Genomic DNA, 23,988 nt, shown 5'->3' on the forward strand with positions numbered 1-23,988 from the left:
CTCTTGAAAACACCCTTCCAAAATTCCAAATAAGGAAACACAAACTTTACCATCCAATAGAAACCTTGATTAAAGTTTTAACTACTTGAAGGAAGCAAAAACCAAACACTTAACCATCAAGTATACGTTACAATTTAAGACTTAAACACTTGAAGAAATAACAAATAAAGTCAATTAAGGCTCATCATCATCAAGACAATAAAGGAGTATATCAAAGAATTCAAATGAGTCTTGAATCTTCAAAAATGTCAATAAATCAGTGGCAAGAACAAGCCACACAATGTCTTCAAATATTATTAAGCTCTAATACTTTTAACAACACAATAATTGTTTATACTTTTTCCAAAAACCAAAACAAAAGTGCTTTTAAGTTTGAAAGAATTCTTTATCCCACATAAACCCGAACGAGCTTGTTGTAGTTCTTCATCCCACATAAACAAACTGAATAAGTGTGGAAAGCCAAGTAGACCACCAAATTATAGTAAATTGTGATATGATTAAAATGATTAACCTCCGAAAATCAACAACTGTGAATGTTATTTACATATCATCAACCATGAAGCTTCATTTTAAATTGCTAAGTAATGCTCCAAATTAAATTTCTCTCAAATCAAAAAACTTATAAAAAAAAACAAAATTGGAAGAGATGATTGTGTCTGCGCTTATGGAATTGAAAACAACTCTGCGGACTACCTACAAGATCTTATAATATAATGGAATCAAAATTCTGAAATATGAAACCGAAAAATAACTGAAATAGAATATACAATTAGATTGGAAATGATAGTTGCTCATGACCATAATGAATGAAACAATAATATCAAATAATTAATTTATACTTTTGGTTCTTCATTGTAATGCTAGTGTTTGCGATTGCGAAGCTGGTTATTGTTGGCGGTGACTACAGGAGGAGCAGTGTCTTGGAGATGGTGAGATCCAGATCCGCGAACTCTTGTACGAAAGGATCCATTGAAGGAGTTATTAGCGGATCCTAATAGCAAACACTTTGAACTATCTGAATGCTTCATCACTACGCGGTCATTACAATTTTGCTTTCTGCTGATAGCGCCAATAATATAAGGAATCAAACCTTCCATGGCTATTTGTTTGCTTAATTTCTTCACAGATGTTGTTAACCGTATTGATGATATAGGATATCCAACGAATGACTGCATATTTATACTAGTGCCCGCAGCTCATAGAATTCAGATGTTGGTATTAATTGGCGGCTAACATGCAAAATGACATCAACACCCTTCTAATATAGATATGCACGGGTGACAATTCTGACTGTATGGATGGAGGTGAAAAAGTTGAAGGTGTGTTATTTGTTTCTTTACGAGTAATTCAATTCTATATACTTTGACGATTTTTACTCAGGCCCACGCGGTATTGATCATGCGCAACAGCTCTTGTCTGCCACTACCAAAAAATACAGCACATAATAGGACAGGACAGCAGCCTGCAACAAAAGTTTATCAACAATCATAAAAATATAATTACTTTATAAAAACTTACTATATTCTTCATTCATAACCATAAGAAATTGACTCATAAGTTGGTATTCACAACTTGATATTTACAATTTAGATCATATTATTTTAGTGATTTTGTTTGATTCTCATTTTATGTTTTATTGAATAAACCATCAAATTAGTCGATGATTCTTTAGAGCACTCTCAAATTAATTAGTTCTTGAGTGTATAAATATTTTAAAAGGTATTTGACTTTGTATTTAAAGTCTTTGTCTTTATCTTATTACCAATTACTAACAATTTGGTCTTTGTATACATGTATTAATATAATTAAACTGTATAGATTCATAGACTTTTTTAAAAAATATTTAGTTTTGGTTGAGATTATGTTATCAATCAATTTGTAGTAGTGGATTGATATTCAATTAATCATAATTAATCATAAGTATAAATTATATTATTATCAATCGAGTATATTTCTTTTACATATAAATATCTAATGTGTTTAATCATATTTGACCCGCAGAAATACAATTACAATATGGTATTTAAAGTTGGTTGACCTACTGTCTTCCACAATTTTTTTCTCTGTTTTTCCACAAATTTTTGGCCATCTACGGAAAAGATTAAGAAAGTCTTCTCTAATGATGTCCATAACAATTAATCTCCAAGCACAGTACCAAGCCTTTACCACTTGCTATGATGTTTGGGAAACGATTAAGAAAGTCTTCTCTAATGATGTCCATAATCTTTATAGTGTCATCACCAAACTCAACTCTTTGAAATTGGAGAATATGGATATGCAAGCTTATCTGAGCAAGCTTGACGCGTTAAAGGCAAATTTCACAATTCTAATGCATTTTACAAAATATTGATAACACCAAATTACACTATTATTTTGACTCGTTTCGTACTTGTTTTATTATCGTTTTATCTCCATTTTCAGTGTTACGTGAGTATTTTGTCTTTATTTCAAGTATTTGACCATATAGGAGCCATGTGCTAAGAAACGAAGCAATTCAGATGCAAAACGAAGAAAAAATGGGAAATTACACACAATGCGACCTACATGACGTTCGCCATGGAGAATGCCATATGAGAAATGACGTGTCCCACTCACCAACGAGCGGATTGACCCACTCTTCCACACGTTGAGAAGGTGACATTCATCATCTTGACATGGTGTTCGCCTTCCTTTGTGAAGGCCGAGAGGTTAGAAAATACACTTACTTGGTCTCCCACTCACCCCAAACACTCCTACATTTTCTCCCATGAATGAAGAATTTTCCCACTTGATATTTTGGACTTTGGAACATTATAAATATGCGATAAGCTTCATTTTTCGCGACATCCGAGCTTAGCACAATTTTAAGCACTAGAATTATCGATTAAAGTTATAACTCGTCACATCGAGGGGGTTATAACACCAAAGAGCATTGAGTTTGTACGAAGTTTGGAGCACTTTATTTCCCACATTTTAATCTTACCACCATTTATATTTCTTTACAAGTCTTCAGCAATTTATTCTGCACCAGATTCAAGCCTCCGTTTGGAGCAGATTTTTATTATATTTCGTATTTTATTACTGTTTCATTTATTTACTCGCACTTTATTTTCCTACTTTTTTATTTCCAAGTCTTATTTATCACACCGTATTATTTTAAATTACCTTTCCGCAATGCCTACTTCTAAGTTTCAAACTTATGTTTTCATGTTTGTCATAAGCATGTCCAGCTAATTTATTGATGTTGGGATGTGAGGAGCGTCACTTGACGATAATCTAACTGTTGTTTCTTTAGGATTTCAATTGTGGGCTATTTTGGTTTTAATATAATTTTTTTGAACTCAATTTAATCGGTCACTACGAAAGTAGAGCCGTGAAAACGTCGGGTAAGATCAAAAGTCGTCTGGCATAAAAGAATGTGATTGATTTGTTTTTAATTAATGAATATCGCGAAAGCACTTTGTTAATTAACTAGGAAAGTCTAATATTTCTAGAAGGAGGTTTTAAAACTATTTGCGGACGCGTTTATAGGTTTAGGATCTGGTTACCAGAACGAAAGCTTTGAACCCTTTTAAGTTAAATTTTCCAATCAAAATTATTTTTCAATTGAGTAAAGAGTTTGATTTTTTAAAATAGGATTTACTACTTTAACGTAAAAAACGTCGGTCACCTGTTACAGTGGACAGTATAAATTAGAGAGTCAAATCTAGTTCTGAATATGCGAAAGCGATAGTTCCTGTTCAATTATATTCTTTTCAAAGTAGAAAAGATTGCCCCGTACATCGATCCTATTTAGAAGCAATCTAGAGTACTATTGTTTGATGAGAGTCGCATCCCGATATTATTTGTCTGAATTTATTAAAGTTATTTATTTCATCTCTCATTTGTTTAATTCATTCGCCTTAGATAAACACTGTAGCAACTAGAAATGATAGATTAACAGTTAGGTATTTGTGGGATCAATATCTTTTAAAACTACGTGGTAGACTATACACTTGCAGTTAGTTAATTTGATAGATTCATAATCTCACGAACAAGTTTTTAGCGCCGTTGCCAGGGACCAAAATCGTCAAATTTTGTAACATGTTGTTACACCGTCTAGATTAAGGCAACCCTCGTCAGTCAATGTAAAGAACTCGCAATACCGAAACTTTAGAAGATCCAATAGTTGAACCATAAAAGTACGTAAGAGCTCAACTTTTGTTCCAACGAATCAAAAGAGCAATGGCAGAATACCAAAATCGTAGGCCACTGAAAGATTTTTCCATACTCTCTAACGAATGGACTCATTCAAGTATTGTCAACCCAACTATTATAGCTAACAACTTTGAATTAAAGCCTGCTTTGTTGCAAATCATGCAACATAACCAGTTTGCTGGTCTCCCAACAAAGAATCCAAACCAGCACCTAAAAGTCTTCATTCAACTAACAGACACACTAAAATGCAATAACGTTGCTCCTGAGGCGATACATATACGTTTATTACCTTTCTCCCTCAGAGACAGAGCGCGATCACAACTAGATTCCCTTCCAGCGAATTACATCACTACTTGGAATAACCTGAAGAAAGTATTTCTTGCTAGATACTTTCCACCTAGTAAGGTCGTCGTCCTACGTAACCAAATTACTAGATTTACTCAACAGGATAGTGAGTTCCTCTTTGTCGCCTAGGAAAGGTACAAGGAGCTACTAAGAGCTTGTCCACATCATGGATTAGAACAATGGCTAATCATTCACACCTTCTACAATGGACTTCTCTACAACACTAAGATGACTACCGACGTTGTCGTCGGTGGTGTGCTAATGAACAAACCATACCCTGAGGCATGCACACTCATTGAGGACATAGCTCAAAACCATTACCAATGAGGCGTGCGCAACTAGAGAAGAAAGAAACTAAAAGAGGTATATACGAGGTTATCAGCCTTGACCATATGAACGCCAAAATGGATGCCCTAACCCAGAAAGTCAAAAGCTTTGTAATAAACCCTATAGGTACTATAGCTGCAATGTAACACATATGCAAAATCTGTGGAACACCAGGACGTGTGACTGAAGAGTGCGGTTTACTAGATGAAACAAACACAGACTAGGTCACTATGCCCAAGGAAACCCCTATTCGAACACTTATAACCCTGGATGGACGAATCACCCAAACTTCTCTTACAAGAACAATAACTCTACTTTTTCCCAAAACTCTACTCCTCAAAGACTAGCAGGTTTCCAAGCCCAAAGACCCTCACAACCGATACAAACTACACCTGAGAAGTCAAACCTTGAGAAGATCATGAAAGATTTTTTCACGACTCAAACTCGACAAAATAAAGAACTCATGAACCAAGACTTCCATATTAATGAACTGATTTCACAATTAGGAAACAAGATTGATTTTATGGTAACCCACAACAAGATGCTGGAAACCTAAATCTCTTAAGTAGCACAATAACAAGCTTCTCAGGCTACACCAGGAAGATTATTCCCAAGACAAACTCAGCCTAACCCTAAAGTCCATGCTAATGCCATTTTGTTGAGAAGTTCATGAATGATTTACAATGAATGATACAAGTAAGCGAATAGATTCTAACCTGGCAGCTGGAGCAAAGGTTTCGTTGTAGTCAATGCCTTCTTGTTGACTATAACCTTATGTTACTAGTCGTGCTTTGTTTCTGACCACTTCTCCTCTTTCATTTAGTCTGTTTCTGAACACCCATTTAGTTCCAATAATGTGGGTTCCTTTTGTCCTCGATACCAAATCCCAGACGTCGTTCTTTGCAAATTGATCAAGTTCTTCTTCCATTGCAAGAACCCAGTCATTGTCTTGAGGTGCCTCATTCCATGATGTAGGCTCTATCAGATACATTAATCCCAAAGGGGTTTCCTTGGATACTTTGAATGTAGACCTTGTTCCGACAAGTTCATCCTTGTTTCCCAGAATCAATTCTTCAGAGACGGTTGGATGATTTCTTGATCTTTTCTATACAATTGGGATTTCAGTTGTTTCTGGGTTTTACTTTTCAGCTTCCTCAGATTCTTTAGTCTTTTCATCAGAACCTGCAAGAGTTATCTTCATATCTGTAGGTTTTTCAACTAGCTTTGACTTTTCAGAGTCAAGCTTATCATCAAATCTGACATGTATTGATTCTTCCACAATTTTAGTTTTTGTATTTTATACTTTGTAACCCTTAGAGCGCTTTAAGTATCCTAACATAATACCTTTTTGTGCTTTTGAATCAAACTTGTTCAAATGTTCTTTAGTATTAAGAATAAAGCAGGAGCATCCAAATGGATGAAAGTAAGAAATGTTAGGTTTTCTTCCCTTACACAATTTATAAGGAGTCTTCTTCATAATAGGTATGACAGAGATTCTCTTCTGAATATAGCATGTTGTGTTTACTGCTATAGCCCAAAAGTGCTTAGCCACATTTGTTTCGTTAATCATGGTTCTGGCCATTTCTTGGAGAGTCCTATTATTCCTTTCTACAACCCCATTTTGTTGTGAGTTCTAGGACAGGAGAAATCGTGGGATATTCTATTTGAATTAAAAAGTTCCTAAAAAAACTTATTTTCGAATTCGCCACCATGATCACTTTCTGACTCTGGTGATTTTAGAGTCAAATTTGTTTTTCACTTTTGAACAGAAGGTAGTGAATACAGAGTGTGACTCATTCTTGTGCTTTAGAAATTTTACCCATGTCCAGCGACTATAATCATCAACAATGATCAATCCATACTTCTTTCTATTGACTGAAGTTATCTTAACAGGTCCAAATAAGTCAATGTGAAGGAGTTCCAGAGGCTTAGAGGTAGAAACAACATTTTTCTCTTTAAAAGAAGTTTTTGAAAATTTTCCTTTCTAGCATGCCTCACAAAGAGCATCTGAAGAGAACTTTAGTTTAGGTAGACCTCTGACTAACTCAAGTTTATTTAGCTGAGAAATCATTCTCATACTAATGTGACCCAAGCGTCTATGCCACACCCATTGCTCTTCATTTACATACATTAAACATTTTACATTTTGATCTTTTAGATCTGAAAGATTAATTTTGTAAATGTTGTTTTTCCTCTTGCCAGTGAAAAGAACTATTCCATTATTCTGATTAATTGATTTGCATGTTTTTTTATTGAAGATTATATCATAACCGTTATCACTTAATTGACTTATGGATAACAGGTTATGCATTAATCCTTCTACGTAAAGAATATCAGAGATAAAGGGAAGAGATCCATTACCAATTTCTCTGGAGCCTCTGATTTTTCCTTTCTGATTTCCTTTGAAGCCTACGAAGCCAACATCTTTAAGTTCCAGGCTTTGGAACATATGTTTTCTTCCTGTCATGTATCGCAAGCATCCAGAGTCTAGGTACCATGATTGGTGTCTTAACTCTGCTGCATAGGATATCTGCAACATAAACTATTTTGTCCTTTGGTACCCATAATCTTTTGGGTCCTTTGTGATTAGTTCTCCCAGAGTGTCTTGAAACTTTGGTTTTTCTGGCATTAGTAAAATTTTGTGTTTGTGCATGTGTGTAGTGATAAGAAAAAGGGGATTTAGGTTTATCATTTGCATAAGGTATTTTCTCGTCTTCATCAGAGTCATATCCTATTCCTCTTTTCTTATTCTGACTAACTTCATAGATTATAGAAGCCATTCTGCTTCTTTCTAGCCCATTTTTCAGAAACTTTTGAAATGCTTTTTCATATTTATATATGATTGTGTTAGAAGTTTGTGTGGATTGAGATAAATCTTCTTCAAGTTTTAAATATTGTTTATTTGAAGATTCTTCTTCTCTTTCCAAAATCAGAATGTCATCTTTTAATTCAGAAACTTTCATCTCGAGCTTATCACATTCTTCAATGGTTCTTTCAAGGACCTTTTTCAAAGCCTTGATATTTTGTCGAAGTTTCTGATATGAGCTTAGAGATTCAGATGAACAAGGTTCAAGGTCTGAGCGAGAAATATCAGAAAATACCTCTTCAAGAACAAATTATCTTTCTAATGAGCTTCCAGGTGTGGTAGCCATGAATGCCACATTTTCATGTTCTTCTTTAGAGTATGATTCTGAGGCATCAGATTTAGATTCATCCCAGGTGGCCATGAGTCCCTTCTTAGTTTTAAAGGAACTTTTCTTGAATTCTTCTTTTCTTGAGCTGTCTTTCTTGAGCTTTGGGCATTCATTTCTATAGTGACCTAGTTCTTTACATTCATAGCATGTTGCCTCTTTGTTTGGTTTGCATCTGGAAGTTGATTCTAAGTGATCTCCCTTGTGTCTTGGTCTTCTGAAGTTGTTATTCTTTTTTCTGCAGAGTTGTTTGACTCTTCTGGTTAAAAGGGATAACTCTTCTTCATCATCAGAATCATCCTTTTCAGAATCATCATTTTCTTCTTCTTTAGCTTAGAGAGATTTGTTCCTTTCTGGTTTGCGTCTCTCAAATCTAGACTTCATAACTACAAATTTGCTTTTCTTTTGGGGCTCATCTTCCTCAAGTTCTATCTCATGACTCCTGAGGGAGCTGACGAGTTCTTCCAAGCTTATGTTGTTCAGATCTTTTGATAGTTTTAATGCAGTAACCATAAGTCTCCATTTCTTTGGTAAATCTTTTTGACATGATCTGCAGTTATGTAGCCCTTGTCCAGAACCTTGAGTCATGCAATTAAAGTTTGAAATCTAGAAAACATTACCTCTATAGCTTCATCGTCCTCTATCTTGAAGACTTCATATTTTTGAATTAGAGTCAGAGTCTTTGTCTTTTTGACTTGAGAGTTGCCTTTGTGGGTCATTTTTAGGGAGTCAAGTATTTCTTTAGCAATTTTCCTGTTGGTGATCTTTTCATATTCATTGTAGGATATGGCTTTCAACAATATTGTTCTTGTTTTGTGGTGATTTTTGAAATCACGCTTCTGATCATCAGTCATTTTATTTCTGGAAATAGAAATACCAGCATCAAATACAGGTGGTACATAGCCAATTGTAACTATGTCCCATAGGTCAACATCATACCCCAGAAAGAAACTTTCGATTCTATATTTCCAATAATCAAACTTTTCTCCATCAAATACTGGAGGTTTAGCATTGTAATTGTCTCTTTTATTAGTGTTGGCTATAGTGTTTTTCTCATGCTGGATCTCTCTATACTATTAAGTGTTTGATTAGAAAATTAATAACAAAGCTGAAGCTCTGATACCAATTGAAGGTAGAGAAAACAAGAAAGGGGGGGGGGGTGAATTGTTTTCCCAGATAATAAAAACTTTTGCAAATAAAACACACACGAAAAGTAAGGTTATCAACACAGAAGTTTATCCTGGTTCGCTTGAAATTCAAAGCTACTTCAGTCCATCCTGTCAAGATGATTTCGCCTTCAACAAGGACTTAATCCACTAATTTTGAAAGATTACAACAAAAAGGTGTCTAAGAAGATAAAGATCTCTTAGCCCTCTCAAGTTTACAGACTTCACAAGTCACTTGAGGAAATATCCAACAACTATTAGAAAATACAATGAAGTGTTTAGTGCTTCTAGGTAAGCAGTAGCTACACAAAATAAGAATTGAAATGTTTCAGACTTAGAGCAACAACTCGTGTGAACAAAATTAAACAAGAATAAAAGAGATTATGGATTATGTTTGCAGTATTCTTGTGTGTATCTTTCGTATTTTGTAAGAAGATGATCCTGACTTTATATAGTGATTTGATCAAGAGACCGTTAGCTGAAGCATTCATGAATATCTTGGCAATGATGGACTTTTAATGTCATTAATATCGTTGTCCTTTCCATAGCAATTTTGGAGAACGTTTAATCTCTTCCAAGAATAGATTCATACCAAAAGTAGAAAACTTCGTAGTTAAGTCTTTATGGTTGTTCTTGAATTAGAGTACATGGAGTTCAGATGTTCTTGTTCAGCGTGTATATCTTCAGATAGTTGCTGAGAGCAGATATACTTCAAACGTTATTGGTGTGTCTTTCTGATAGTGCCTTCTTCAGAGTATAATTCATCAGATCCGTTGCGTGGAACTGTTTAGATACAGAGTGACTGAGTCTTCTTTTGTCAGACTCTGTGAGCTTTCTTTTCTTTAGAGTTAGAACCTCTGCTTTATTTATTCTAAGTTGTTATTCGCGACTTGCGTGATTGTCAGATGTTTGCTATCTGGTCCTTTTTCTGTCAGAGTCCTGCACACTTAGATAAATTTGTTAGGGTACCAATTTGTTTCATCCTTTGTTATCATCAAAACCTTAAAAATGAATTGTAGACACAAAATCTTGTTCTTATAGTTCTATCTCTATAGGAAGGTGACATGCCTTACCAAAAACAAGTCGATAGGGAGACATCCCTATTGGTGTCTTAAAAGCTGTTCTTTGAGCCCAAAGTGCGTCTTCTAGACGACGACTCCAGTCCTTCCTATTTGGTTGCACCATTTTCTCTAAAATCTGTTTGATCTCCCTGTTTGAGATCTAAGCTTGCCCATTAGTTTGTGGGTGATATGCGATAGAGACTATGTGCACAACTCCATACTTACGGAGCAAAACTTCCATTGTGCGGTTACATAAATGAGTGCCTTGGTCACTTATGATAGCTCAGGGAATTCCAAACTTGCAAAAAATATTGGACCTGGCAAAATCTACAACAACTCTAGAATTACTAGTCCTCGTGGGGATAACTTCCACTCATTTTGAAACAAAATCAACAACAAGCAAAATATAGAGAAAACCAAATGATAAAGGAAAGGGACCCATGAAGTTGATTTTGAAGGAGAATAGCGATCTATAATGCAACAAAAATTAAAAATTTATCCTTTAGTGATTCTTACGAATGTGCATGATTAGTGATAGAATCGTTACCTCTTGTGACGATTGAAACCTTTGATGCAGACCTAAGGAGTGCTCATGAACGTTGAATGGTGACAACGCCTCTACTCAGTCCACACGAACGAATTCCTTCAATCTCAGTGCTAGTTGCTACGAATGAAGGCTTTGAGTGAGTGAGAGAGAGAGAGAGAGAGAGAGAGAGAGAGTATGTATGTGTGTGTGTGTGTGTGTGTGAGAGAGAGAGAGAGAGAGAGAGAGAGAGAGAGAAACACAAATTTCAACTGAACAAATGCTTCTACACAAAGGTTCTATTTATATAACCACTTGTGTTAGCTGTAAGCTAAAAAACCCACTTAAGTGTATGTGGCCAATATCTTATGATATGCCAAAATCACTTAAGCGTGTGGTACCTTACCATATTTCGTATTCTACTTAAGTACACCGTACCTTACGATGTTCTACAATTCACTTAAGTGCACCGTACCTTACGGTGTTCCTTATTTACTATATCTCTCATCAATCCGTCCTTTTGTGTGTGACCCTGTAGGTTTTCGTGACATTAGAAATTATATTAAATCACGTATTTAACATAATAAACAGTGAACGGTATCTAGCAACACATCACTGCTACCTAAGACATGAAAATGTCATATGATATGACAAATCCTTTTGTGATAATAATTATGTGTACAATTACCCTTTTGCCCCTATGTCTATATTGAACACAAGGCATAGACCGTGTCATCCTTGTCCAGTTTAACATTGGGTCCATAGACATTTATCATGTTACGCAGGATGGCCAAAGTCCATCTAGGTCACTCATGTCCCTCAACATGCTTCGTAGAGTACCCATCAACTGTCTTAATGGTCATCCAGTTACAAACAATATTTGGTCAGCAATAAAGCACTCGCCTCTACATTTAGGGTCCATAGTGGTTTCAGGGCGAAGGGTGGTACACACCACTATCACCATGAGAATAACTTATGACACTTTGCATAACATTCTATATGGTATTCTCATAACGGGTCAATCTAGTATAAATATTACTCCTAATATTCATACTATGTTTAAGACTTGATGACTCCTTATCCATGATCCATGAGATGTGATCATCAATCTATATACATAATAGTCTTAATTCTTTAATGTTATCCCACTTCACAACAAAGCTCGATTATGAATACTTTAAGAATAATGTCCTTATGTTTAATGAAATCTCATGATTAAGTCACACTTGATACATTAAACGGACTATCTACTCTAGGAACTTTATTAAACAAATATAATAAAGAAAAAACCTTTTATTATTAATAAATAATTCGATACAAGTACCAAAAGTATTGGCCTGTAGGGCTTACACCAACAGATTCCCCATACATCAAATACCTCACAAAAAAGCATAGGTTGTACCTTCTATTTGGCACTTTTTACAAGTTTGATAGGTCTCATAGGAATCTTTAAAAATAACAGGCCAATAGAAACCTGAGTCTAAGACTTTTCTTGCAGTCCTTTAAGGACCAAAGTGCCCTCCTACTTGAGAAGCATGAGAAAGATGCAAAATAGATTGAATCTCATAGTCGGGGATACATCTCTTAATTACCTGATCACTACCAAACTTCCAAAGATATGGATCATCCCAAACATACTATTTGGCATCACTCTTGAGTTTGTGAATTTGTGTCCTGGATGCACCTGTAGGAAAAACACCAGTAACAAGATAATTAACAATATCAGCAAACTTAGGAGTAACCCCATGAAAAAGTAAAAGCTGCTCATCAGGAAAGTCATCCTGAATGGGAAAAGGATATCCATCCCTCTCTATCCTACTCAAATGATCAGCCACCAAGTTCTCAGCTCCACGTTTATCTTTAATTTCCACATCAAACTCTTGGAGCAACAACATCCACTGAATCAATCTCGGTTTTTCTTATGGCTTCTTCAATAGGTATTTTAAAGATGCATGGTCAGTAAAAACAACAACCTTGGAACTTAGCAAATATGATCTAAATTTATCAAGAGCAAAAACAATAGCTAGAAGTCCCTTTTTAATGGTGGTGTAATTAGATTGTGCATAATCTAAAGTCCTAGAAGCATAATAAATAACATGGACAACCTTGTCAACTCTTTGTACAAGGACCGCCCCAACAACGTAGTTAGAAGCATCACACATAATCTCGAAATGGAGCGTCCAATCAGGGGGCTGGATGATGGGAGCAGAGGTCAATGCTTTCTTCAAGAAGTCAAATATTTTTTTGCAATTGTCATCGAAGTTGAAGGTGACGTCATTCTTCAACAAGTTTGACAACGGAAGAGCTATCTTGCTGAAATCCTTTATGAAGCGGCTGTAAAAATCTGCATGACCAAGAAAAGAAAGAATCTCACAAATGCAAGATGAGTAAGGCAGCGTAGAAATAACATTAACCTTAGTAGGGTCTACTGAAATTCCTTTTTCAGAAATTATGTGACCTAAGACAATTCCATAAAATGACATTTTTCATAATTTAAAACAAGGTCAGTTTCGATGCATCTCTGTAAAACCAAATTTAAACTGTTCAAACATGCATCAAATGAAGAACCATAAACAGTAAAATCATCCATAAACACTTCCATACAATTTTCAATAAAATCAGCAAAAATGGTAATCATGCATCTCTGAAATGTGCCAGGAGCATTGCAAAGACCAAAAAGCATCCTCCTGTAAGCAAATGTACCGAATGGGCACGTAAAAATGGTATTTTCTTGATCTTATGGTGCAATATGAATCTGAAAGTAACCTGAAAAACCATCAAGAAAACAATAGTGTGATTTACCAGGTAGCCGTTCAAGCATTTGATCAATGAACGACAAAGGGAAGTGATCCTTTCAAGTAACCTGATTCAACCTCCTGTAATCAATACAAACTCTACAGTTATTTTGAACTCTAGTGGGAACAAGTTCATTTTTTTTCTTCATTTTGACCACTTTGAGTCCAGATTTCATAGGTATAACTTGCACTGGACTTACCCATTTACTGTGGACCTAAATTCAAAAGGAGGACTCACGTCGTTGAAGTAAACAATCCCGACATGGCAAAATTGAGACATTGGGATGTGTTTTTATTAGCAACATATGAGACATACTTATACAAGTTTTAAATCATTATGGACCTTACAAAAATGTCGATACAATCTCAACCATACAAAAGTGTCAGTGCAACCACAACTATACAAAATTATATACAAAATATCAATACAATTCTAACAATATAACAATATCAATATAATCCGAATCATGTTGACTTACTGACTTCTTATTCCCAATGCCTAATACATCCTGCATATGATGGTTCCCATACTCTTGCACCTTCACTACAGTTCTCTTTCTAGTGGTCAGCAACAAGATGCAATGGACAATCAAGTTTTAACTTCACATGAACCCAAAGGCTGCTGTTGACAAAACGAATTACAATAATTTTATGTCTATTAAATGTCATAGATGGAGACAACACAAGTGAGAAGAATGTGACGTCAAGGTTACTGGACAATGAGACCATTATTAAGCAATAAAATAATCCATGTCAGAAATGATCATCCATTTTTCACGATCTTGAACACCTAAATTAGAGATTCTCCTAACTTCTGAGACTGTGTCATAGAACAAATTGAAATACAAATCATTGTATTAAAAACCTTTGCCATCTAATTGCATCCGAACCAATGACCACGAATCTTCATCATATCTAAGAAATCTCCAATAGCACGAAAACCATCATTTCTATTGATTCTATAGCATTAAAATCAACTTTTCACTTTTCCAAAAGTGAAACCAACACACATAATCAATTTTACACATCTATAATCAATTTTAGAATTCCTAACGTGAAACCAAATATAAGGTAGCAAAAAATAGTTTTGAGTGAATTGATTATAGTTAAAAATAAAATTATTTAAATTTAAATTAATAAATATAAAAACAGTTTGAACATTGTATAAAAAGGAATTCTTAAAATCAAAAGTTCAAAATTTTAACTTCAAAATAAAATCATTTTTAGAGATAAGATAAATTATACTTAGGAGTAATTAGTCAAAATTAATTAGAGATATTTTAAAACATTTTGACTAAAAGCTTTACATCAAACATGATTTTGAAAATTATTTTTATAGTATTACATATTTTAAAAGAAAATTACCATTTTTTAGTTTTCAACTAAAAATTGATTTACATAATATTTTTATAAAATATTATTTTAATATTTTATATTTTTATTATAACTTTTAAATATTAAAATTTTGAAAATACTTAAATTTAAAATTATTTTGAATAAATTTCTATAATAAATTATTTTTAAAATATAGTTTTATGTGATTTTGACTATAATTTATTTTTCAATAATATAAACTATATATTTTTAAATTTTATCTTTTAATTTGTAAAAGTTTAGTTAAAAATAACTTTTATTATTTTATAAAAATCATTTAAGAAAATGATTTTTAAAGACAAAATCAATTTTAGTTAATCACATTGAAACGTATGAAAATGAATCACATATATTTAAAATCAATCATGCCATCTCCAAAATGGAATCAATCAATCAACAATGCGTACATAAATAAATGTCTTCTGTATCTATCATTGATATTAATCTTCCATACTTGGTCCCTACTTTAGGAATCACTTTATTATGTAGACAGTGGTTAATTTAATCTCCAATCAAAGAATGAATGAATCTTTATTATTACTAAAACCTTAAATACATTATTATGGGTCCTATTACTCTGTTTTCCTTAAATTCTAAAGCAAAAGAATATCTATTCTTTAATCAGCCATCCCTTATTTTGTAAATAATGACTTTACTAATTTGTGAAAATTGATATTTTCTTGAGTTATTCTTTAACTATTCAAGTGACTAAGTTTTAATTTTTAAAAATAAAACTCCTATAACTTTTATATCTATCATGTTATTCAACCTGTTTAAATTTTAATAGATTAGATTTTTTTTGTTCAATCAATAATTTTATTATCAAAATTGATCTGAATTAATTTTTTTATAATATTATTTATAATTTAAAAAAAAATAACATAATTCAATATAATCATATTCATTTATAATATTCGAATTTGGTGAATCACATTAGATAATATCTAATAAAATTTATTAACATGACATAATACTTAATAATAATAATAATATAAAATTTAATAAGACGCATTATTTTTATAAAATATATAAGTTGAAAATAATACAAAATAAAATAAAGAAACAATATTTAATTTTATAATTATGTAAACGGATTGATCTAATAATAATGTTTGTGGAAAAATAATTTTTTTAAAGAAAAATTATGAATATTAATGAGATATTAATTTTATATTTTTATTTAAAATAATAAGAAAATTTTAAATAGATTGAAAATTTTACTAATGTCAATTACTAAACTTAAACCGAAACACTAATCAAAATTATACGTATGATTATGAGTTGGGTTGAAAATATCCGTAAATAAATATGTTTGAGTAATTAATGAGCTGATTTGATTTAGATTAACGGATTTGTGGATCAATCCGCATCCATAAAGACCCTTAATTTTTTATATGATACCCTGCAACCTTATTTATAAATTTATAGATAAATATAACTATTCTAATATATTTAATATTTTTATTTTAAGATTATCAACACATTAATTATTTAATATTGTTAATGAATAACAATTTAATTAAAGATAAATTATTAATTGTATTATTATTTTTCCATAAATTCATAAAAATTAATGCACTTAAATATTATTTTAGAGATTAATTACTATACATTATCAGTGTAAAAAGTTTTACGCCGTCGGTTCATCACCATCACCCGTTTGTATTACTTTATAGATTTTTAAAATAAAAGTCAAACTTCTTCTAATATCCAACGTCTATAATTAAGTGATGGTGCAAAACCCTTTTACACTGACAATATATTTCAATTAATTTCTTATTATATGAAAATTGTCTTTTTTTTTAATCTATAAATGAGGCCAAGATATTATCATCTTAATTTTATATAAATTCCTATTAAGACAGTTATGCGACATGCAACTTTATTCACCCTTTAAAAACAAAAAAGTGGGTTTAAGTATTAATTGTACTATTAAGAAAACAGTGGTTTAAGAATTAATTGTACTATTAAAAAAAGTGGGTTTAAGAATTAATTATTCTAGAAAGCAGAATTTAAAATAGTAATGAAGTGAGTTAATCACGAGTTTAGCGTGCAGCAACTTCAACAGATAACACTACCACATGTTTCAGACGAGACTCATTTCTCTGATCTCAAATTTGTTCTGTTGAAAAAAAGAAGAAACAAAAATGAAGTGTTGGAGATTGTCGGCGATTCTGTTTCTAGGGTTTATGTTGACTAGCTTGTCAACGGCGAGATTCGTGGTGGAGAAGAACAGTTTGTCGGTCACTTCGCCGGAGAAAATCAAAGGCAAGCACGACAGTGCCATCGGTAACTTCGGAATACCTCAATACGGTGGTAGCATGGCCGGAAACGTTGTTTACCCTAAAGATAATAGTAAGGGTTGTAAAGACTTCGATTCATCCTTCAAATCACGTCCTGGTGCTCTTCCCACTATCCTTTTGCTCGATCGTGGAAGTAAGAACTAACAACTTTGCTTTACTTTACTTCACTTTATTCATGTTTTTTCTTTTTTAAGAATTTTACTAATTTGGATTATTCACTTAAGTGCTATCTTTGATTTGTTTCATTTGCATGTTTTATAATCGTTGAGTGCTTGAATGAATACCTTGAGATTTTAATTTTGATCGCAATTTACGCATGCATTACTGCAGGTTGCTTCTTTGCTTTGAAGGTTTGGAATGCTCAGAAGGCTGGAGCTTCGGCGGTTCTTGTTGCGGATGATATAGAGGAACCGTTGATTACTATGGATACGCCGGAAGAGGATGTATCTTCTGCTAAGTACATTGAGAATATTACGATACCTTCTGCTCTTATTGGAAAGAGTTTTGGTGAGAAGTTGAAGGATGCTATCAGTGGTGGGGATATGGTTAATGTTAATCTTGACTGGAGAGAGGCTGTTCCTCACCCTGATGATCGTGTTGAGTATGAGTTGTGGACAAATAGTAATGATGAGTGTGGTGTTAAATGTGATATGTTGATTGAGTTTTTGAAGGATTTTAAGGGTGCGGCGCAGATTTTAGAGAAAGGAGGTTATACTCAGTTTACACCTCATTATATAACTTGGTATTGTCCTCATGCATTTACGTTGAGTAAGCAGTGTAAGTCTCAATGTATAAACCATGGAAGATATTGCGCTCCGGATCCTGAGCAGGACTTCAACACAGGTTATGATGGAAAAGATGTGGTTGTTGAAAATTTAAGGCAGCTATGTGTTTTCAAGGTGGCAAAAGAAACAGAAAAGTCTTGGGTGTGGTGGGACTATGTTACTGATTTTCAAATTAGATGCCCGATGAAGGAGAAAAAGTACAATAAGGAATGTGCAAATTCCGTCATTAAATCTCTGGGTGAGTGAATCGTCATGCTTATTATGTTTTCTTGGAGCGGTTGTTTGATAATGACTTTGTAATATGCTCGTTAAATATCTGCAGGTCTTGACGTTGAAAAGATTGACAAGTGCATGGGAGATCCGAATGCTGATACTGAAAATTCCATTTTAAAAGAAGAGCAAGATGCCCAAGTATTGTCCTTTATAGTTGATTTTAGTTTATGTTACCTTTTAATTGGTTGTAACATTATATTTACTTGTTGATGTTTAATGAAACTGGTTTTGTAGATTGGGAAGGGAACACGTGGTGATGTTACCATATTGCCTACTCTTGTTGTCAATAACAGACAATATCGAGGTTTGTCCTACACGCTCATGTGATAGATTGTATTAGTAATCGGTTATCCAGTTCTAAAAAGAACCTTTCCAGGTAAATTGGAGAAAGGGGCCGTTCTAAAGGCTATTTGTTCTGGGTTTGAGGAAACCACTGACCCAGCTGTTTGTTTGAGCAATGGTAATTGTTTACTTGCCTTTGTTACAAGGGACATGTGCTATGTAGAGTAGACTAGTTTTTAGACCTCATACTGATGTTTTTTTGGGCAGATGTGGAAACAAATGAGTGTTTGACAAACAACGGTGGTTGTTGGCAGGATAAAACGGCTAATATCACTGCATGCAAGGTATTTTTGTCCTCATTAAACAAACTATCTAATAACAGGGTACTGCAGATTTTTAATTTCCTATGTTCTGATCTGACAATGTTAAGTATCTTCTCAGGATACATTCCGTGGACGAGTATGTGAATGCCCCTTGGTTGATGGGGTGCAATTCAAAGGAGATGGTTATACAACTTGTGAAGGTGAAATGGCTTTAATCTTTACCTTTATGCATGCAAAATTGATTTCTAAGAGGGCTCACTATTGCTGCATAATGTTTATTGCCTTCACTTACATGCTGTGCATAGCAGGGTGTAATGATGATGATCCTTTAGCTGTGAGACATCTGTGATTTTTTTCCCGTTGTGCAGTCGTAGTTGTGCGTAACTAGCTTCTTTTGTGTTTGCAGTTAGTGGACATGGGCGTTGCAAGATTAACAATGGAGGCTGTTGGCATGATGCCCGGAATGGACATGCATTTTCTGCTTGTTTGGTTAGTAACTATTAAGTTTCTTGACCAAACTACATTCAACTTATTTATCTCCAATGATGTTTTTGTTTAAATAGTTAAAGTTCTATTGGCTTATAAATCCCAAATTTGAAACTGAATTACTTCCCAAATTGTTGTGAAAACAGGATGATGGAGGAGTTAAATGCCAGTGTCCTGCCGGGTTTAAAGGTGATGGTGTAAAAAATTGTGAAGGTGAGGGATGCTTATGTTGTTTTCGCTGTTATTATATCCCCTATGCTAGTTTTCTGACTGTGCAGATGTAACAGATCACCCTAGTAAATAAATACTATGTATACCATGAATAGAGCCCTTGATTCCATGTTGAATACTTTTATCAATTGTAACTGAACATGGTCATTCTTGAATGTCTTATTGTCTTTCTCTAAATATGTCTGAAATATTAATGGAGTCCATGATACTATTATTAATTAGTACTTCATGCTTGAAACTGGGTCAAAGTTGTCTCCTTCCCTCTTTTATCCAAATATGTATTGTCCTCTCTGTTTCACTGTAGAGTTGCTGAAATCTCAGTAAGTTTAACATTGGCTTCTATACTTGGATAAACTGCAATTGAACTTACTATCACCAGTCAAGTAGTTGCAGTCTTCTCTTAGTTAATGGGTTTGAAAAAGTATTGTGAACTTGATGATACCTAGTATATGTTTTCAGTAAAAAAAAATCAGAATTCATAAGTTGAACTTTATCTATTTTGTCTTGACAGACATTGATGAATGCAAAGATAAGAAAGCTTGTCAGTGCCCTGAATGTAGCTGCAAGAATACTTGGGGCAGCTATAACTGCAGTTGTAGTGGAGATCTTCTGTATATCAAAGACCAGGATACATGCATCAGTGAGTTGTATACAATTATCCTTTTTTTACTCCACATTTACATGTTTTTGTTGTAATACTCTACTGGGTAATCTACAGGTAAAACTGCCAGTCAGGCAAAATCCACTTGGGCTGCTTTTTGGGTCGTTTTGATTGCCTTAGCTATGATTGCTGGAGGGGGATTCCTTGTGTATAAATATAGAATTAGGGTAAGCTTTGCTGCATTCTCTCATTTCTGTGGTGTTATTTTGTGCAAAGTGATAAATTTCTATAGCATCACAGCGTATCGAGTTTCCCAAAACATGTTTACTTTGTCGTATTTTATTAGCATATAGTTAATGTCAAAGTTAATGGTGTTTTGTTGGTGGTTTTGCAGCAATACATGGATTCTGAAATCAGAGCAATCATGGCACAATATATGCCCTTGGACAGCCAAGAAGAAGGTCCAAATCACGTCAATCATCAAAGAGGTTGAAAGAAAAAACAGGTCAGTCTCTTGGGATCTCATGGCGTGCAGCATATGGATGTGGCTTCTCATGTGCCCTCTTTGAGCTGTCTACCATTCTGAGCCTTTAATTTGGTACTTTATCATATGGACAATAAAATATCTACAGTTAGAAATTTAGAATGCTCTTGAGTGTTTTATTTGTTCTCTTTTGGTTGGGAATCTAGCATTTTGTATACTTGGAAGGTGGGAGAGGTATTTCACTAGATCCTGGATTTCTGTTTACCAGATGTAATCTTCCACGCACAATGTTGTAACTTATGGTGCTGTAGTTCAGATAACATCTTGATACTATTCCATTGCTCTTCCGGGTGTTCCTGCTTTATTTTCTTCACTTTATTATTGGAGGTTGCACAAATGTGTAATGTAGATGGGATCCTCTCATGTGTGATTTACACATGACAGTAATGTGGAATCTCCCACTATGCAAAATAAGGGAGAAACGGTAAAAGTTTCTGCATTAGGGGAATGGATCCCTATTCTTTAAGTGCATCAGAATTCATAACTCAATTAGTTGTCTTCTTGTTTATGAAAGACTTTGTACTCTAAGAATTAGGCTTAACTGCAGAGGGCGATTGTACGATTTTGACCCCGTCAACTCAAATATGCGAGGGAATGAAATTTATATTTATTGGAGGGAGTTTGAAAGGGGATTAACATATGAGGGAGAAAACATAAGGGGTAAAATTAAAAATAGCACATTTACAATATTTTGAGAACTTCGTCTAATTAAGGGTACAATTATCAAACATCGTTAATTCATGGGAATTGTTTTTTCACATCCTAATGAAAACTCGGGAATTGTTTGAAAATATATTAAATTCGAAAGAATACTCTCGGGAACATTTAAGGCCATCCATCTTATTTTTTCAATGCCTTGATTGGAAATGAGTGAAGTGTACATTATAATAAAACTCAATTGTTGCTGCAACTCTATCTATTCAGGGTATTCAGGGTAATTGGTTTCTGAATTGGATTACTGGGATGAGTTTTATTCTTTGAGATTATTATGAATTTAGTAGTTGAAAGTTGAAATTGTTTTGTCATCAAATTGAATAAATGCTTTTTATCGGTTAGGCACTGTTTTTGATTTTTTAGCTTATTTGAAAATTAGCTTAACCTAGTTCATCTGATGAAAAAAAGGGTTCTTATGGGATGGGATGCCGATTAATCCCAGCTTTGAAATTCAAGGTTCTGATTCTAAAATGGAGGATTTTTTTTCGAGTGTTTTTAAAAAGTTTTGAATTTCAAGCTTGAGAATAGTATACCTGCTTATCTTATAAATAGCCGAACAATTCATAAACATGGCTTATATTATAATGGTGACAGAAAGAAAATCAATATATAAATAAAGAAATATCATTCCCTGATTTTCTATGATGTGATTTTTCAATATATACAATTGTTACCAAATTCTGATTTGTGAAGGTATTGATGTCTCGTGAATATAATTAATATGGAATAATAACAATCATATACAAATATTAACAAACCATCTATATCAATATGGAGATATTCTATTACTCTTCGCAGTCGAAACAGAAGGTTGACTCATGTTGAGATTATTCCTGAAGTCCTAAAAGAGTATTAATGGATGACCGATGTTGAGACTATTCCTGAAGTCCTAAAAGAGTATTAATGGAAGATCTTTGGCAATTTCATACCGTGAGGGGAGTGGAGAACTTGAATATGGCCTCGAGCTACCTTTTTGTGAACGAAATGAATATCAATTTCTACTTGTTTTGTTCTTCGATGTTGAATTGGGTTACCAGAGATATATATTGTACTTATGTTGTTACAGCAAACTAATGTGACCTTGTGAATAAGACAATTTAACTTAAGAAGGAGATTCCACATCCAACAAGAATCAGATACCACGTTAGCAACACCGCAATATTTGACTTCAGCACTTGATTGGGATAAAGTGGGTTGACGTTTTGAGGATCAAGGGAGCAAATTATCACCTAGAAACACACAATAATCAAAAGTAGAGCGTCTGATATTAGGACACCCTCCCTAATCAGCATATGTATAAGATATTAAAGAGGCAGTAGATGAAAGATAAAGATTGAAACCATAACTCAATGTGCCCTTAATGTAGCGTAAGATATGTCGTAGGGCATGCATGTAAGCATCAATCGGGTTGTGCATAAAAAGACATATTTGTTGAACTGCATAGGAGATATCGAGGCGAGTGAAAGTGACATACTGAGGAGCACCTGTAAGGCGGAGATAAAGTGATGGATTCTCATATGGAGTGCTATGTGTGACGCTCATCTTTAATTTTGTGTCAACTGGGGGTTGGATTGGACTTGCAAGTTGACATTGTGGCGCGTACTAGGATGTCTTTGACATACTTTTTTTGGGCGAGGAAAAGACCTCTTTGATGGCGAGTGACCACAATACCCCAAAAAATAGCTCAAGGGTCCCAAATCTTTCATAGCAATCTCTAAACTAAGAAGGGAAATGATAGATTTTTGCAGTGCATCAGAAGAAATAGTAAGAATAATATCATCAACAAATAGTAAGATGTAAGTCATATGTGTGTCTTTCTTGTAGATGAAAAAAGAGTGATCACACTTGCTTTGAAAGAAGTCAATAGAAAAAGCATAATCTGCTAATCGCTTATACCAAGCTCGAGGAGCTTGTTTAAGCCCATATAATGATCTATGTAGAAGACAAACACGATGAGGATTCGCTGGGTCCTTAAATCCCAATGGTTGATGCATGTTAACAATTTATTTTAGTTCTCCATGGAGAAACATATTCTTGACATCCAACTGATGAATTTTCCAAGATTTTGAAATAACAATACTAAGGACAATACAGATAGTGTCTAGTTTGACCACTTGACTAAAAATTTCTCCACAATCGATACCGACCTGTTGACTTGCACCATCACCTACAAGTCAGGCTTTATGCCTCTCAAAAGAACCTTCATAGTTTTCTTTATGTCTAAAATCCACATATATTGAATAACATTAACAACAGTGTGCCGTGACACTAAATCCCACGTCTTATTTTTAATTAGAGTGTTATATTCACCATCCATGGCCATTTTCCAATTTAAGTCTTTAAGTGCATACACAAGGCTTTTATGTATAGGAGATTTGGTAACATGTGTGTGGAGACCATAATATTTTTGATTTGGTTTAAAGATTTCATCTTGACTCCTAGTGACACATTTGGTGTTTATTCGTAAGGTGGGTTGGAAAATTGGAGG

At 33.9% G+C, this 23,988-nt stretch overlaps 1 protein-coding gene and 1 non-coding gene across 2 annotated transcripts; one reads left to right on the forward strand and one right to left on the reverse strand.

Moving 5' to 3' along the window:
* Window positions 1–4,587: 4,587 nt before the first annotated feature.
* On the reverse strand, window positions 4,588–4,694 carry LOC127077452 (small nucleolar RNA R71). The gene has a single exon (XR_007787263.1). It is a non-coding gene; the product is annotated as a small nucleolar RNA R71 (small nucleolar RNA).
* A 12,278-nt stretch (window positions 4,695–16,972) lies between these two features.
* Window positions 16,973–21,341, forward strand: LOC127076858 (vacuolar-sorting receptor 1). Its single transcript, NM_001426853.1, has 12 exons — window positions 16,973–17,394; window positions 17,592–18,284; window positions 18,369–18,457; window positions 18,554–18,623; window positions 18,696–18,779; window positions 18,869–18,945; window positions 19,043–19,124; window positions 19,331–19,413; window positions 19,557–19,623; window positions 20,153–20,281; window positions 20,360–20,469; window positions 20,637–21,341. The coding sequence occupies exons 1-12, from the start codon at window positions 17,106–17,108 to the stop codon at window positions 20,733–20,735; spliced, it is 1,872 nt and encodes a 623-aa protein (NP_001413782.1). The 5' UTR covers window positions 16,973–17,105; the 3' UTR covers window positions 20,736–21,341.
* Window positions 21,342–23,988: the final 2,647 nt, after the last annotated feature.

This window comes from Lathyrus oleraceus, chromosome 4, assembly GCF_024323335.1.
Source record: "Lathyrus oleraceus cultivar Zhongwan6 chromosome 4, CAAS_Psat_ZW6_1.0, whole genome shotgun sequence".
Classification (NCBI taxonomy): Eukaryota; Viridiplantae; Streptophyta; class Magnoliopsida; order Fabales; family Fabaceae; genus Lathyrus; species Lathyrus oleraceus.